The sequence below is a fragment of the Lontra canadensis genome, unplaced genomic scaffold (genome assembly GCF_010015895.1).
Source record: "Lontra canadensis isolate GAN:19392208 unplaced genomic scaffold, GSC_riverotter_1.0 scaffold55, whole genome shotgun sequence".
In the NCBI taxonomy this organism is placed as follows: domain Eukaryota; kingdom Metazoa; phylum Chordata; class Mammalia; order Carnivora; family Mustelidae; genus Lontra; species Lontra canadensis.
Window position 1 is genome coordinate 1,729,917 of NW_022631049.1, and position 15,675 is coordinate 1,745,591.

The following is a 15,675-nucleotide window of genomic DNA, read 5'->3' on the forward strand; positions in this document are numbered from 1 at the left end:
CCCATCAACAGTGTAAGAGGGTTCCTCCTTTCTCCACATCTTCGCCACCATCTGTTGTTTCCTGACTTGTTAATTTTAGTGATTCTGACTGGTGTAAAATGGTATCTCATTGTGCTTTTGATTTGTATTTCCCTGATGCCAAGTGATGTTGGGCATTTTTTTAATGTGTCTGTTGGTCATTTGGATGTTTTCTTTGGAGAAATGTCTGTTCATGTCTTCTGCCCATTTCTTGGTTGGATTTTTTTGTTTTTTTTGGGTGTTGAGTTTGGTAAGTTCTTTATAGATCTTGGATACTAGCCCTTTATCTGATATGTCATTTGCAACTATCTTCTCCCATTCTGTAGGTTGCTTTTTAGTTTTGTCGAGTGTTTCCTTTTCTTGCAAAAGCTTTTTATCCTGATGAAGTCCCAATAATTCATTTTTGCTTTTGTTTCCCTTGCCTCAGCAAATTGTTAAGACTTTCTCTAAACTTCAGTTTTCTTGTTAGATAAAAATTGGGATAATACTTTAAAAATAGTATCTTTTAAAGCTTTTTATTACTCTCATTCACTCACTAAATTTCTATACAGTGTTCTATGTCCTAGGTGTCATTCTAGGTGCTGAGACAGAGTGGAGTAAAACCAGCAGACATGGTTTCTGTTCTAATGTAGTGCCAACTTGCTGTGATGTTTTTCAAGCTCTGGAGCAAATATGGAGGTGGGTTTTAAAGTAAACTTGTAAACAGTTTTTGAAATAAGAATGAATAGAAATATATTTTATCACACATGGCAAGGATGAATATTGTTTCATGAAACTTTTTGTTTATATATGTGTACATATGCACAATTTATATATTGTATATGTTACATATGTTATATGTGTGTATAGTGTATTTAATGTGTGTCTTGTGGGTGGGGTTAAAGCCACTGATGTAGTGGAAGAGATAGATATTAATCAAATAATCCCATTAATGAATATATACATGCAAATAAAGAAAACCATTCTATTGGAAGGAAATATATGAGAGCATACAGTGAAAGTGCCTGAAGTATACTGGAGGGTAAGGGAAAGCCATCTTGATAAAAGGATTTCTGGTTTGAATATGAAGGATGAATAAAAGGTAAGTAGGCAGAAGGGGTGTGTGAGTGTGTGAGAAAGAAGAGAGAGGGAGGGAGGGAGGGAGAGAGGAAGAAAGAGAAATGTGAAATGGAAATGCTCCATCTAAAGGTCTTCACCTATGTGCAAAGGCCTATGGTTCATATATATCTTATATCTTATGTCCCAGCCACTCTCAATTTCTAGAACTATAGCTCTTTGAGAGTACCAAGATGACTCATATTTCAGCTCCATAATATATACTACTTCCATTGCTTGGAGTGTCCTTTTCTTATCTGTGCCTTGTGATTAAGGACTTCTTAGCTTTTAAGACTCAGCTCAAGTGTCACCTTTTCTTTGAAGTCTTATCTGACTCCTTTCTTCAAGAGTTAGCTACTTGCTCTTTTGCTTCCCTGGTGTATTTCCTAAATAACTCTAATTATGGCTTTCTAATTATTTGCAATTATTTGCTTATTTGTCCTAGGAGAATCCATAGCACTTGCTGCACAACAGGTACTCAATAAAATTTCAGTATGTGAAGTATTAGAAATGTTCAATAAATGAATGAGTATGGTGTCTACAAATCTATTTAGAAGGATGCATGTATAAATGAATAATTTAATATTTTTCAACACAGAATACTGTATTTTGAATACCTTCCATTTCCTGCTGGTCTATGTATATAGTTTTCAAATGTGAGTCAGCATTGACCTTCTTTAGAATATTTAGAAAGACTGCTCTGGTTAATTTTATATAACTTGGATTATGTTGCTTTCTGTCTGCATAGTGCCTAGTTCATCATTGATTTTCAGTAAATATTTGTTAAAAGAATAATGAAATGAATTTAGCATTTCCCTAATACTTAGGTGGGAAGTTTGTCAACTGATTTGTACATATTAGTATTGTGTTTTCTAAGTTTTCTTGAATAATTTAAAAAAGGTGAATGCTTTTATTTCTTCAGCTAGATTATGAGCTCCTCAGAGATAGGGATCACTCACTTTATTTCTTTTTTGAAACCCTCTGTTCTTCAACTTTCTTCCTGTCTCCTGTTCCCCCATACATGCAAATACACCTAGACTCAAAATGCCTTATATCAATATTGCACACAAATGCTCCAAATAAATGTCACTGAATAATGAATGGCTGTAGATCATTTGGGGGCAAGCCTGCTATAATGTCAAGAAGGCCAATATCTGGGGCTCCTGGGTGGCTCAGTGGGTTAAAGCCTCTGCCTTCGGCTCAGGTCATGATCCCAGGGTCCTGGGATCAAGCCCCACATTGGGCTCTCTGCTCAGCGGGGAGCCTGCTTCCCTTCCTCTCTCTCTGCCTACCTCTCTGCCTACTTGTGATCTCTGTCTGTCAAATAAATAAATAAAGTCTTAAAAAAAAAAAAAAAGAAGGCCAATATCTGAAAAGCCCTTAAGTGATTCTAAGAAGCAGGGAAGATGCACTGACTGGAAAGAGAATATGTGCTCACTTACACTATGTTCTTCACCTTGCCTTGAAAATTTCTATCTGGGAAACATGTTTCTATACTGCTAGCTAAAGAAGGCTCAGTCAAACCATATTATAGAAGGCTCCTGGTAGCAAAAGAGAAGTTGTTTTTATTATTCCCTTTATAACAGTATTTCTCAACCCTTAACGTGCATATAAATCACCTGGAGATCTTGTTAAAAGATCTGATCCAGTAGGTCTGGGAGAGAGCTTGAGGTTCTACATTTCTAACAAGCTGATGTTGATGGCGCTGGTTAATGAACTACCCTTTCTAAGGAGCAGAACACTCTAAGATTGTCTATTTTCAAATAGACAAATTCAGACTTAAAGAAAAATGAGTAAAAAATTAGTGAACTACAACAGAAATCCTGATTTTACATTATCACCAAGGCTCATATTTTTTAAAAAGACAGAAAAACAATGATGTATCTAACTAGCTGATATTTATTTTAAAATATCTATTAAAGAGACAAGTAAAAGAAAAGTTGCCATTTTCATGATGAATTCTACAAACTTGGGTGGGAAGGAGCAGAAGTGGAGGTATGCTGCACATGAATCTAAAGCTTGGAAAGAAATAAACTAAGTAAGCCACAGTATGTCATTAGAAAACACAGACGGATTCCAGGGATTACTGAAGAGGCTTAGAATCCCCACCCCCCACATTTAGAAATTTCTCTTAATGAGTTTTCATTTCCTCTTTGTAATTGTAGAATTTAAACTGATGGGAGTGATAAAACCAATATAAACCAAATTGTATAATGCAGCAAGTATATTCTATAGCTGATTCATAATGCTTAATATGCTAGACCCTGAAGTTGTTCCCACTTCTACCTTCTTCTTCTTTTTTTTTAATGTCCAGGAAATGCTTTAGTCTTCTTTACCTGTTTATTTAAAGATTATATCATTTTTGAATGGATACCATTAGATAACTATTTATTGTGACAGTGTATAGAAATGATCTTCCCTGAGCCCTTTGCCATAGAACTATCCTTCATTTTCATTTTCCAGCTATATGGGAACTCCCTTTGAGCCTCTTGAAACACCTTGTAGCTATTATGATTTTCAATAATAAAGAGTTTCAACATTTCTATGGTAGGACTGAATAAACTGAGGCTATAGAGAAAGCATAACTTTCAGAGGTCCTAGGAAATATCAGTGACAGAAGAATCAGGCAAAGGAATTACGAACTGATTACGGAACAAAACTAAGACTAGATAATAGGCCGACAGGGTATATAGTATTTATGTGTATACTGAAATTAAGATTACAGAAAGTGTTGGCTGGGGCAAGGGCAGGTGATAAGACTAGCACAGCAAGATTAATAGTTGCTGCAATTATATTGAGGAATTAAAACAGGTGAGTTTGGAATTTTAAATCTGTGGCTTTTTCTTATGGAAAGCAGGAAGTTAAGAGTAGGACACGTGAGTGAGAAAGCATTTTATATTCTTTACCATCATCTTCCAGGAAAAAAAATGCCCATTTATTGGTAATATTGGGGAAAGAGATAATATTTCCTTAAACACAGTATTTTAAGTTTTTTTGGAATTGACCAAAATTAATTAATTTGTGTATCTCTCTGCTCACTTGAGTAATATTCCCACATCATAAGGTCCTCTTCTTTATCCACAGTGAACTATAGTGGAAGGCAATAGGTTATCAAATGGAAAACCAGCTGTGGCCTGGGATCTGTGTGGAAGAAATAGAAACCCTGGGACATGGGTTTTGTGAAAGAACAAAAGCTCTAAATCAGAGGTGATACTGAATTTTAGTACGCAGTTTAACCCACTGGAAGGAAGTACAACAAAATGTTAATAGTGTTTAGGGAGTGATACAATGGGTAAATTTTAAATGTTCTTTTTGATTTTCTGTATTTTTCATAAGTACCTATTTCAATCAGAAATAGAAAAGAAAAAAATTAAAATTTACTTTAACCCAGTGGCAAGGATTTGTCTTCTATCCTTCCAGAATTGTTACACATGGTTCTCAAAATAATTAGTGGCTTGTTCAGACTTTTCCCTCTTTCTAAATCATCTCTGTAAAACAACTTTTGTAGGCATAAGCCTTTCGAATTGAAAAGTTTCAAGAAAGCTGAATTTGGGATGTGAGATACTTTTCCCTTATTAACATCTACGAAGAAATTGTGAGATAATAGGCATCCACATTTGTAGGGGAAGGTGGAAAAGCATCAAGATGGTTAGCTTAATCAGTGCAAAGGGATATAACTCTTCAAAAATATTAATAAAAATATTGTATTGATCTTAATTAAGGGGTAACATGCTACTTTCATTTTCTATCTTTCAAATTCATTCCATCCTTGGGAGAGGTCGATTGTTAAGACTTGAGCCTGTCACTTTCCCCAGCTGCCAGCACCCAAAATTAATGCCTTTTTTTTTCTCTTAAAAAACAAAAAAACAAAAAAACCCCCTCCATCCTAAATGCAGTTTTAGGTTTATTAGGTTACAGGTCTTCCTATTATATTGTCATCACTTGATTTCTACCTTCTTTAAACTCTATTTTTTCTTTCTTTCTTTTTAAAAAGCCATTCCTATTTCTTATTTGCTCAGTCATTTTTTACTGTCTTGATTTTTCTTCAACCCACATACCTTAAAGCAAGTGATCCTCCAACTGGTTTGGGGTTTTATGCCACATGTTTCTGAAGGATACTGGCTAATGCTTAGTGATCCAGAGCAAGTTAGGAACCTCTTTACACCTACAGGGTTAGCAATGCTCACAGATGCCACTGGTTATTACTGGAAGGCCTACGGCAAAGGCAGAGGAGAAGAAAAAAGGGAGAATAAAGGGAGTGGGGAGAAAGGAATGGGAGTAAAGGAAGATAGGGGTGGAGAGAAGAAGGTACACGAAGTAGTGGTAGAGAGCCACAACAATAGCCTCAAGGATATTCTTTACCAAACACTGCCTGAGGGTGTTCTAACATAGAAAAGACTGGGACCATGCGTCTTTGTTCACCAATAGCTTTTGCTGCCTTAATTATGATGTTGGTATGTATATATAGACACAGCAAATATTCCCATTTTTGAGATTTAACCATATCCACAATGGTTATCTGTTATGTATTATGTCTCTGTTACATATTCTGTATCTTGGAGTTAGCAACACTTCACAGAAAAGAAATACTGTGAATAAGTTACATGATAATCTGCTGAACGTTTTATATTGTGACATGTTAGATGTTTTTAATTGGTGTGTGTGTGTGTGTATGTGTGTGTGTGAAATAGCTGAAAACACCACTGTTTTAAAACAAAAGAATAAATAAGAGACCAGATGATAATTTTATATAAAATTTCTTTGGTAGATTCCATGGTAGCAGAAAGGCTCTTTTAAGGCTCATGTAGGCTAGTCACTCTTTTTTGGAAAAGCTAAGACAATAGTTTCTTTTTATTGAGATGCTGCTATCTCATGTAAAAATCACAGGACAACATTCTGTTTGAGAATAATTCTGCTTCAATTTATTTTCTCACTTTCTCCTTCTTTATATTACCAAGAATGTAAAAAATAGACTTTCTTTTCCCTTTGGTAGTTCACTTGCTAAAGTTGTCTATTCTACTCTGGAATTAAGAATCTTTTTGATTTTATAGTAATTCTATATGGCTACCAATTATAAGTTCAAAACAGAACTCACATTTTAGTTGAGGAACAAGAAACAAGAGGAGCCAATGAGGCTATCAGGAGACTGAAATAATTTTCTTTCTGGACAATATTCATTAAAATAAGCACCATAGGTAGAATAAATTTGGAAGAAAAAAATCATAAGACCCACCAGGAATTTGTTACTCATGTTTTCAGAAATACTCGAATTTACTGAAATAAAGCTGAATGAGGTACATCCAAGATAGTATCCCTGAGAAAGAATACACTAGTAGGAATTAATCTCTCCAACATTTTATTTACATAGAACAGGAGAGTAGCAATTCAGATAAATGTTAACCTCTTTTTCAGAGATGGTCTAAGGAAATGTGTTTATAATAATGATAGTGATAGTAATAGTTACCATTATCAAACATTTTATAAAACAATTATTGAGTGCTTGTTTTTGGTGCCAGATACTTTACTAAGGCTTTCTAGGTTCTCAGTCAATCCTCACAACAAATTGTTGGGGTAAGTATTGTTATAATTATCATCATTTTACAAATGAGACAACTGAAGCTCAAAAAGTTTAAGTAATGTATACTTAATGCTCATAGTTATAAAGATCAAACTGGTACTGGGACCCAGATCACTCTTACTTTGTTTTCAAAGCCCATAATCATAACCATAACATAACCATAACTGTTTGCTTATAGCCTCCAACACAAAAAGATACTGCTAAGAAATAGTAATGGAATATGGAGGAGACTAATGAATATATTTAATTATAAAAATGAAATTATTTTAATGGCTATGTAGAATAAAAACAACAAATAAGTAAGAGACTCCCTAAAGAACCATTAAAAAGGAACTGGCCTTAACAGCTCTGATAAGCTGGGAAATGTTTTTAGATATTTAGATATTCAATAATATCAGCCCCAAGTTAATAATCAATAATAGTTTCTATATAATTCCATTACATTTTCATTTTGGGTTCTTAAATTAGACTTTAAGCAGGTAATTGCTATTTAGTATCTGCTTTTAACCTTTATGCAATCTCAGGGAACTGCACAAAGGTATGAGCTGCTGGTACCATTTGAGGTTTCAGAGCTTTGAAATTCAGCTCTTCCAGGGAATTAGAGGTTTCCCTTGTGCTTGCTTTTTTTGTAGCCCTTATTGATGTTGAGTTTAAAACAGAAGAAAAGCCCACCCTAAATGATCCCTGTGTTGGGAATCTGCTCTTCTGTCTTGGACCACATAGATGTTTTCAACTAGAAAACATGGAAAACTTCCAGACCAAGACTGTCTGCTACCTGGTATGTGTAGAGGTCGAAAGAATAAATTATCATACAGTGTTTCTATCCATTTCTACATATTTATTTGTCAACAAACATTTTTCAAGTAACGACAGTACTTTCACTGAAAAGTTTTAGTCCAGATTGTTATCTGTGAATAAAATTATCTTGAAAACCAAGCAGGAAAAAAATGTATAACTCATTGGGTGCCTAGGCTGAGCTAAAAAATCTGAAGGAAAATACACACACACACACACACACACACACACAATATGAGTGTGATGATCCTCAAAAAAATCCCAAGATATTTACCTCGAACAGCATAGCCATCTTTTACTGATGCTGGAAAGGGGGGTAGGTTGTCTTTTGCATATACATCTTGAGCAAGGACTCGCCCCATTCCATCTGAAAAAAGAGAAAATAAGAAAAACATCGATTCTGAGAGCAATGGGTTAAACAGGCAGTCATGAACAAGGTGGGTAAATGCCTGTCTGACAAGGCTAATATTCTGATTTCTATCCCAAGGAGTTGGAGACAGAAGAAATGTATCCTTATGTCTGAAATGAAAGATTAGATTCAGTCAATTAACAGTTATGTTCACAGAGATTATTTGAATATGAGTACACAGTCATCAAAGATGTGTTTAATTTGTTGTGTCCTTAATTCTTTAACAACCCAAATATGACTTTCTTTAAAAAGCCAATTCTTGAACATCTTCATATTTGTTGATCCAGTAATTTCATTTCTAGAAAGCTATCCTAAGAAAACAGATAAAACTTTATGCACATGTTTATTTTAGTTGTTTACATTAGTGGGAAAAGTAAAGAAATAAAAAGATCAATAATACAGAAATTTAAGTAGGTAATGATCTATCTTTATGATAAGATATTCTGCAGGTTAAATTAATACTTATGAAGAATATTCATTGACCAGGAAAATTCTTATGACACATATTTAAAAAACATACATAACTGCACATGTAGTGTGTAATTTTTACTATGATAAGACAGATGTGTAATGTCAATAGAAAAAGATGAGAAGGGCATTCATGAAAATATAAAGCATTTGTTATTTTAGTGTGTTAGAATTATGTATGCTTTTTATTCTCTTTGGTATACTTTTCTGAAAATTTCCAAGTTTTTATAATGATAAAATATCATTTTATATTAAAAAAGGTTTGTTTTCTTAAGAAAAGTAAAGGAATTTTAGTCTTTGATTTTGGCTTTATTAGCCTAAAAAATTAGTGATTACAAATAAGCAGAGGGCCAATAATCTATCTTGTGAAATGACTATTCAAACTACTCTGGATAATAATTATTTTCAACTAGAGCTTAGGAGTTTGAACTAGTGCCAACAAGAATAAGAGTTTCAAGAGTCATGACCAATCCCTTAAATCTTTCAGTCAGAATCTGTCTTTATTATATTATTATTTCGAAGGGGCAAAATAATAATAAATAGGAGATGGAGAAGGAAGAAGAGGGGAAGGAAAAAAAAATCGAGTTTGTCTCCAAAGACATTAAGTAATACAGGACTTGATTTACAGGAGATGTTCATATAATTAGAAAACTCCATTGTTTCCAGAGCTAGATGAGTATCTTTTTTTGTTTGGTTGTTTTTGTTTTTTGCTTTGTCCTTCTTGCCTCTTAAGGCCTCTGATTTCCAGATCCAGGACCCAGAAGTAACTATAGAGAGATTTTTAATTTTGTACTCTGATCCACAGTGACAGTGATACTCTTTCCTTTTAGGGAGGTGATAGCTGAACTGGAAGGGAGAACTTCTTAGCAGATTCTAGCTTCAGATATTCCTAGAAGGTTATAGCTATTCTGGAGCTATCCTGGAGCTATGGACTGATATTTAGTAAGACCAACAAAGTGGTGAAACCAGAGTCTAGTTTGGATTCACTTATATAATATTAACTGCCAATGAACCTGAAGCTCTAAGGTAGTCCCTGATGGTGAGCCCCATGGCATTTGCCCAGGATCACAGTAAACCTCCCTACGTGGCTCCTTGCCTGGAACCAATCTGGCCTGGTGTGGTTCATGAAAATGTAAACTCTACCCTAGCTCAGATCCTAAGAGAATGGCTTTACTGGGATTTTGAATAACTCATTAATAGTAATAGTTAATAATCAAAGATAGCACAAGGAAATTAAGAAGTATAAACTTCCAGGTACAAAATAACTGGTTTTCCTGGGTCTTCAGAATAATCATGGAAGCTGATTCCTCACAATAAATCTCATCATTTTTATATAATCATATATATATATATGTGTGTGTGTGGGTGTGTATATATATATATATATATATACACACCCACACCCACACACACACATATATATATATATATTCTTTTCTTTGGAGAACCCTAACTAATACAAATGGAATAGAATAGAGGGTTCAGAAATAAACTTTTGCGTATAATACGGTCAAATGATCTTCAGTAAGGGTCAAATGATCTTCAATAGGAATAGGACAGTCTTTTCAACAAATGGTGTTGCTATTGGGAAAACTGGATATTCACATGCAAAAGAATGAAGTGGGACACTTACCTTACACCTTCTGAGTTAATAAAAATTAACTCAAAATGGATTAAAGAACTAAATATAAAATCTAAAACTATAACATTCTTAGAAGAAATGATACAGGAAAACTTTATGATGTTGGATGTGGCAGTGATTTTTTTTTATAACAGTGATTAATAGATGAAATATTTTCTTTATTTTTTTGAGTAATTTCTGATTTTATGATGAAATACTTCTCCCAATGATATAAGTGGGCCTCAGCTTTTTTTTTTTTAAAGTTTTTATTTCAATTCCAGTTACTTAACATATAGTGTAATACTAGTTTCAGGTGTACAATATAGTGATTCAATACTTCCATACATCAACAACACTTATTGCAACAAGTGTACTTCCTAATCTCCCTTCACCTATTTCACCCATCCCCTCAACCACCTCCTTCTGGTAGCCATCTAGTTTGTTCTCTATAGTCAAGAGTCTGTTTTTTGGTTTTGGTAATGATTTCCTGAGTATGACACCAAAGGCACAGGCAACTAAAGCAAACATATACAAATAGGACCACATCATACTCAAAAACTTTTATGCATCACTACTGGGTATTTACCCTCAGAATACAAAATCACTAATTGAAAGGGATATGTAATGATACATGGCATTATTTACAATAGCCAAATTATGCAAGCAGCCTGTGTCTACTGACAGATGAATGGATAAAGAAAATATGGTGTATATATATGTATATATAGATATATATACACAATGGAATATCATTCAGCCTTGAAAAGAATGAAATCTTCCCATTTTCAACAACATGGATGGAGCTAGAGAGTATAATGCTAAGCAAAATAAGTCAGTCAGAAAAAGATAAATATCGTATGATTTCACTCACATGTGGAATTTAAGAAACAAAACAAAGAGGGAGATACATATCAAGAAATAGACTCTTAACTATAGAGGACAAACTGAAGGTTACTAGAGGGAGGCGGGTGGAGGGATGGGGGAAATAGGTGATGGGGATTAAAGAGTACACTTATCATGATGAGCACTGAATGAATCACTATGTTGTACCCTTGAAAAAATACAACACTATAAGTTGTATGTTAACTATACTGGAATTAAATAAAAGACCTAAAAAAAGATTATATAGAAAAAAAAAACCTGTGCATTAGACGACACAATCAACAGAGTGAAAAGGCAATCTATGGAATGAGAGAATATAGTTGCAAATCATGTATCTGATAAACAGTTAATGTCCTGAATATACAAAGAGCTCCTATAGCTCAATAACAAAAAGATCAAATAATTCAATTAAAATTGGGCAAAAAATCTGAACAGATGTTTCTCCAAAAATGATATACAAATAGTCAACAACATATGAGAAGATACTCAGCATCATTAATCATTAGGGAAATGCAAATCAAAACCACAAGATATCACTTCATACCTATTAGGATGGTTACTAATAGGTTACTATAAAAAAAAACCCAGAAAATCACAAGTGTTGAGGAGAATGTGGAGAAATTGGAACCCCTGTACACTCTTGGTAGGATTGTAAAATAGTGCAACCACCATGGAAAATCCTAAGAAGTTCCCTCAAAAAATTAAAAATAGAAATACCATATGTTCCATCAATTCTGCTTCTGGGTTTGTATCCAAAAGAATTGAAAGCAGATCTCAAAGAGATATTTTCACACCCATGTTCATAGTAACACTATTCATAATAGTCAAGAGGTGGAAGCAGCCCAGATGTTCATCAACAGATCAATGGATAAACAAAATGTGGTGTATGTATTTATATACTGTCACATGATACAACATGCATGGACCTTGAAGACATTATGCTAAGGAAAATGAACCGGCCGCAAAAAGACAAATACTGCATAATTCCACTTATATGTCAAATTCTTAGCAACAGTAAGCAGAATGGTGGTCACCAGGGGCTGGGATGACGGGGAAAAGGGGAGTTGTTTAATAGGAGTAGAGTTTCACGTATCCAGTATGAAAAAGTTATGGAGATATGTTTCATGGCAGTGTGAATGTATTTAATGTCACAGAATTACACAATTAATAATAAGACAGTAAATTTTATGTTAATGTGGTTTTTACTGCAATAAAAAAAGGAATGAGGTACTGATACATGCTACAACATGAATGGATCTTGAAAATATTATGTTAAGTAGAAGAACCCAGTCACCAAAGACCACATATATGATCCCATTATATGGAATGTTCAGAATAGGTAAATCTATAGTAGAAAGTACATTGGTAACTACTTAGGGCTGGATGGGGGTGATTGGAGGAGATAAGAGAGGATGACAGCTAGTGAAGATAGAGTTTCTTTTGAGTGATGAAAATGTTCTAAAACTGACTGTGGTGATGGTTGTACATATCTGTGAATATACTGAAAACCCTTGAATATACACTTTAAATGGGTGAATTATATAGCATATGAGTTATATCTCAATAAAGAACAAAGACAACAGATTAAAAATGAGAATATTTATCTCATTTTCACATATAACTATATTTAGAAGAACCAAGAAAAGTTATTTGTAGCACATATATATCATCTGGTTTTTATTGACCTTCAAATATCATGGAAAGAAATATAAAACATTTCACCCAGAAAGAAAGAATTACTTCCCATTTAATTAAGTTTATTAATATAAATTTAATAATATATGTAATTAGCTAGTTAGGCGGTGTTCCATGAACTATGGTCCTGCTTTCAGAATCTGAGGAGGTCATGTCCATTCTGTTCTATCCTTTCCCACACACATTATTCTCTAAGTTCTATATAATAAAGGATGTATTAAATTTGATGAAGATGATAACAATAAATGCATATTTCTAGATTCTGTGGGAAACAAAAATCTTAAGTGTAGGGATGAGTATCATTGGGGACCCTTGTCCATATATACAATTATGTGATCTCAAGAGGTAATAAGAGGAAAGAAATGGAAAAGACTGGTTGATAATTTATACTGTTTTGTGTAGTATGCTCACTTATGCTGCAAGAAGACAGTGGCAGAGTGCTTTGTTAAAAGGTGATAGACTTTTTATGATGTCAGCAAGATATCCATCTACAAGCCAGCTTCCACATGATGATAGTCATTAAATTCTCTACTGTTTGGAGTGTTAGTTTTTTTTATACTGGGATGATTGCCTAAAAATATCTTCATAAGGAGTCTATAGATTCAAATTGTTGACAATGGACATATACAGAAGGAAATCAGAACAGAGAGTAATTTATTAAATTGAATATGATTTGTAAGCATTGAATCCAAATGTAGTCTCTAAATGGTAAAAGTAAAATATTTAATCTGTTTGGTTGGGCATTTATTCTGGCCCAGATAATACATTTTTCTTGTGTCTAAAGTAGGATATTAGGATACTCAAGGGGCTTTTAGATATAAGAGGGAAAAGTCACTTATCAAAATGATTTCACAGTTGTAAATTTCTTGTGTTGTTAGTTCTAAGAAGGCTTTGGAAGAAGTCAAGGGGAAACTCTGAGCTCAGTGATCTAAGAGATTGATTCCTTGTCCTTATTTTGGGTAACCAAGATACTATGAATTTTATGAATCAGGAGTGTAGGAAGAATGTGGTAGGTAACAGAAGGCTAAAAAGAAAAGATGTTATTTAAGGCCTCCTCATATAAAACATGGATTTTAGACAGTGTGCTGTTGATTATAAATTCCTCAAAAGTTTACTTAAGTTTATTGTGATGGCATTGATACTGTAACATTTAAAAACTATCATCCCTTCCAATCTATGTGAGAGGCTACTGAAGACTATTTTGACTTAACAGCTACCCACTGTATTCACTGAAACAGTTGAGAAGGCAGGTCAAATAACTATTGGTAGGAACAATATTAGCTAGGGCCAAGGATTAAGGAAAGATGAATGAAACATATGCAGATTTGGGTTGTTCCTGCACTAAAACAAAACAAAACAAAACAAAACAGCCCTAAAATGTAGAATAGCATATTTACAGAAAACTTCATGATTATGTAAAGACACTAAATATTTAACATGGTGGATGCCCTCAAGCCTATCCTAATACAATTTATTCTCCACATCTTCATTGTATATTTGAAAGACTAGACAACATTATAGTTCTCATTTATGCATTACAGTCTTCACTTATGAAAGTTTCAGATGTATAAATTGAAAAAGAGTGAATGATTGAAAGGTGAGTATCTCTTTGATGAAAACAAGTACATTAATTACTCTCTAGTTACTCCAGAAATCGTGGTTATGGAACAGTACAATAAAAATCCCTATGCTTTTAAAATATATAGCTTGTTCAAAGTGGCATTATGTGGTGTATTTGTATTTTTCCATCTAGGGATGCTCGTTACCTGCCAGTGTGATGAGTAAGGGCAAGCATTACATAATGGTTCCTATGTCATAAAATAAAAATAAGCTTTATGCAAAGTTATAGAATTTGGAATAAAGTCTTACGAATATCAGAAACGATTGTCATGATTTAGCAGTATAAAAAGATGCAATGCAATTGGTAATAAACTAATTCTTAAGTTGCATTGTGGTTTCATGTCTATTTTTTTACTATCTACAACCTGCATCTGTTACATATATTCATTTCTATATATAATATAGCAAGCTTTAAAAATAATAACTGTGTAACTGTAGAAAGCATTTAACTTAACTAAAATGAAAATTTCTTTAGGGGAAGTAGTTTTAAAAAATATATAAAATGGCTGGGAGGAGTGAAGATGGCGGAGAAGTAGCAGGCTGAGACTACTTCAGGTAGCGGGAGATCAGCTAGATAGCTTATCTAAAGATTGCAAACACCTACAAATCCAACAGGAGATCGAAGAGAAGAAGAACAGCAATTCTAGAAACAGAAAATCAACCACTTTCTGAAAGGTAGGACTGGCGGAGAAGTGAATCCAAACCCACGGGAAGATAGACCGCAGGGGGAGGGGCCGGCTCCCGGCAAGTGGCGGAGCAACAGAGCACAAAATCAGGACTTTTAAAAGTCTGTTCCGCTGAGGGACATCGCTCCAGAGGCTTAACCGGGGTGAAGCACATGCGGGGTCAGCGTGGTCTCAGGTCCCGCAGGGTCACAGAAGGATCCGGGGTGTCTTGAGTGTTGCAGAGCTTACAGGTATTAGAACAGGGAAGCTGGCTACAGAGATGGAGCCGAGGAGTGAGCTCACAGCTCGGGGTTACCTTGAACCGGTCGCAGTCTTGGTAAGCTCGGAGCGCGGCCGGAGGCCAGGCAGACGGGAGTAACTGGGCGCTGTTCTCTGAGGGCGCACTGAGGAGTGGGGCCCTGGGCTCTCGGCTCCTGCGGGCCAGAGACTGGGAGGCCGCCATCTTCATTCCCGTCCTCCGGAACTCTACGGAAAGCGCTCAGGGAACAAAAGCTCCCGAAAGCAAACCCGAGCGGATTACTCAGCCCGGCCCCTGGTAAGGGCGGTGCAACTCCGCCTGGGGCAAAGACACTTGAGAATCACTACAACAGGCCCCTCCCCCAGAAGATCAACAAGAAATCCAGCCAGGACCAAGTTCACCTACCAAGGAGTGCAAGTTTCAATACCAAGGAGAGCAGCGGAATTCCAGAGGAGGAGAAAGCAAAGCACGGAACTCCTGGCTTTCTCCCCATGGTTCTTTAGCCTTGCAGTTAATTTAATTTTTTTTCTTTTTCAATTTTTTTTTCTCTTCTTCTGCTATTTTTTTAAC

General features: G+C 34.9%; 1 protein-coding gene across 11 annotated transcripts in view; it reads right to left on the reverse strand.

Moving 5' to 3' along the window:
• GPHN (gephyrin) overlaps window positions 1–15,675 on the reverse strand; it is a 620,897-nt gene that overhangs the window by 81,066 nt on the left and 524,156 nt on the right. For all 11 annotated transcript variants that reach the window (XM_032875167.1, XM_032875168.1, XM_032875169.1 and 8 more), the window contains one exon: window positions 7,761–7,853. In XM_032875167.1, the coding sequence (XP_032731058.1) occupies window positions 7,761–7,853 (93 nt within the window). The remainder of the gene's footprint in view (window positions 1–7,760; window positions 7,854–15,675) is intronic.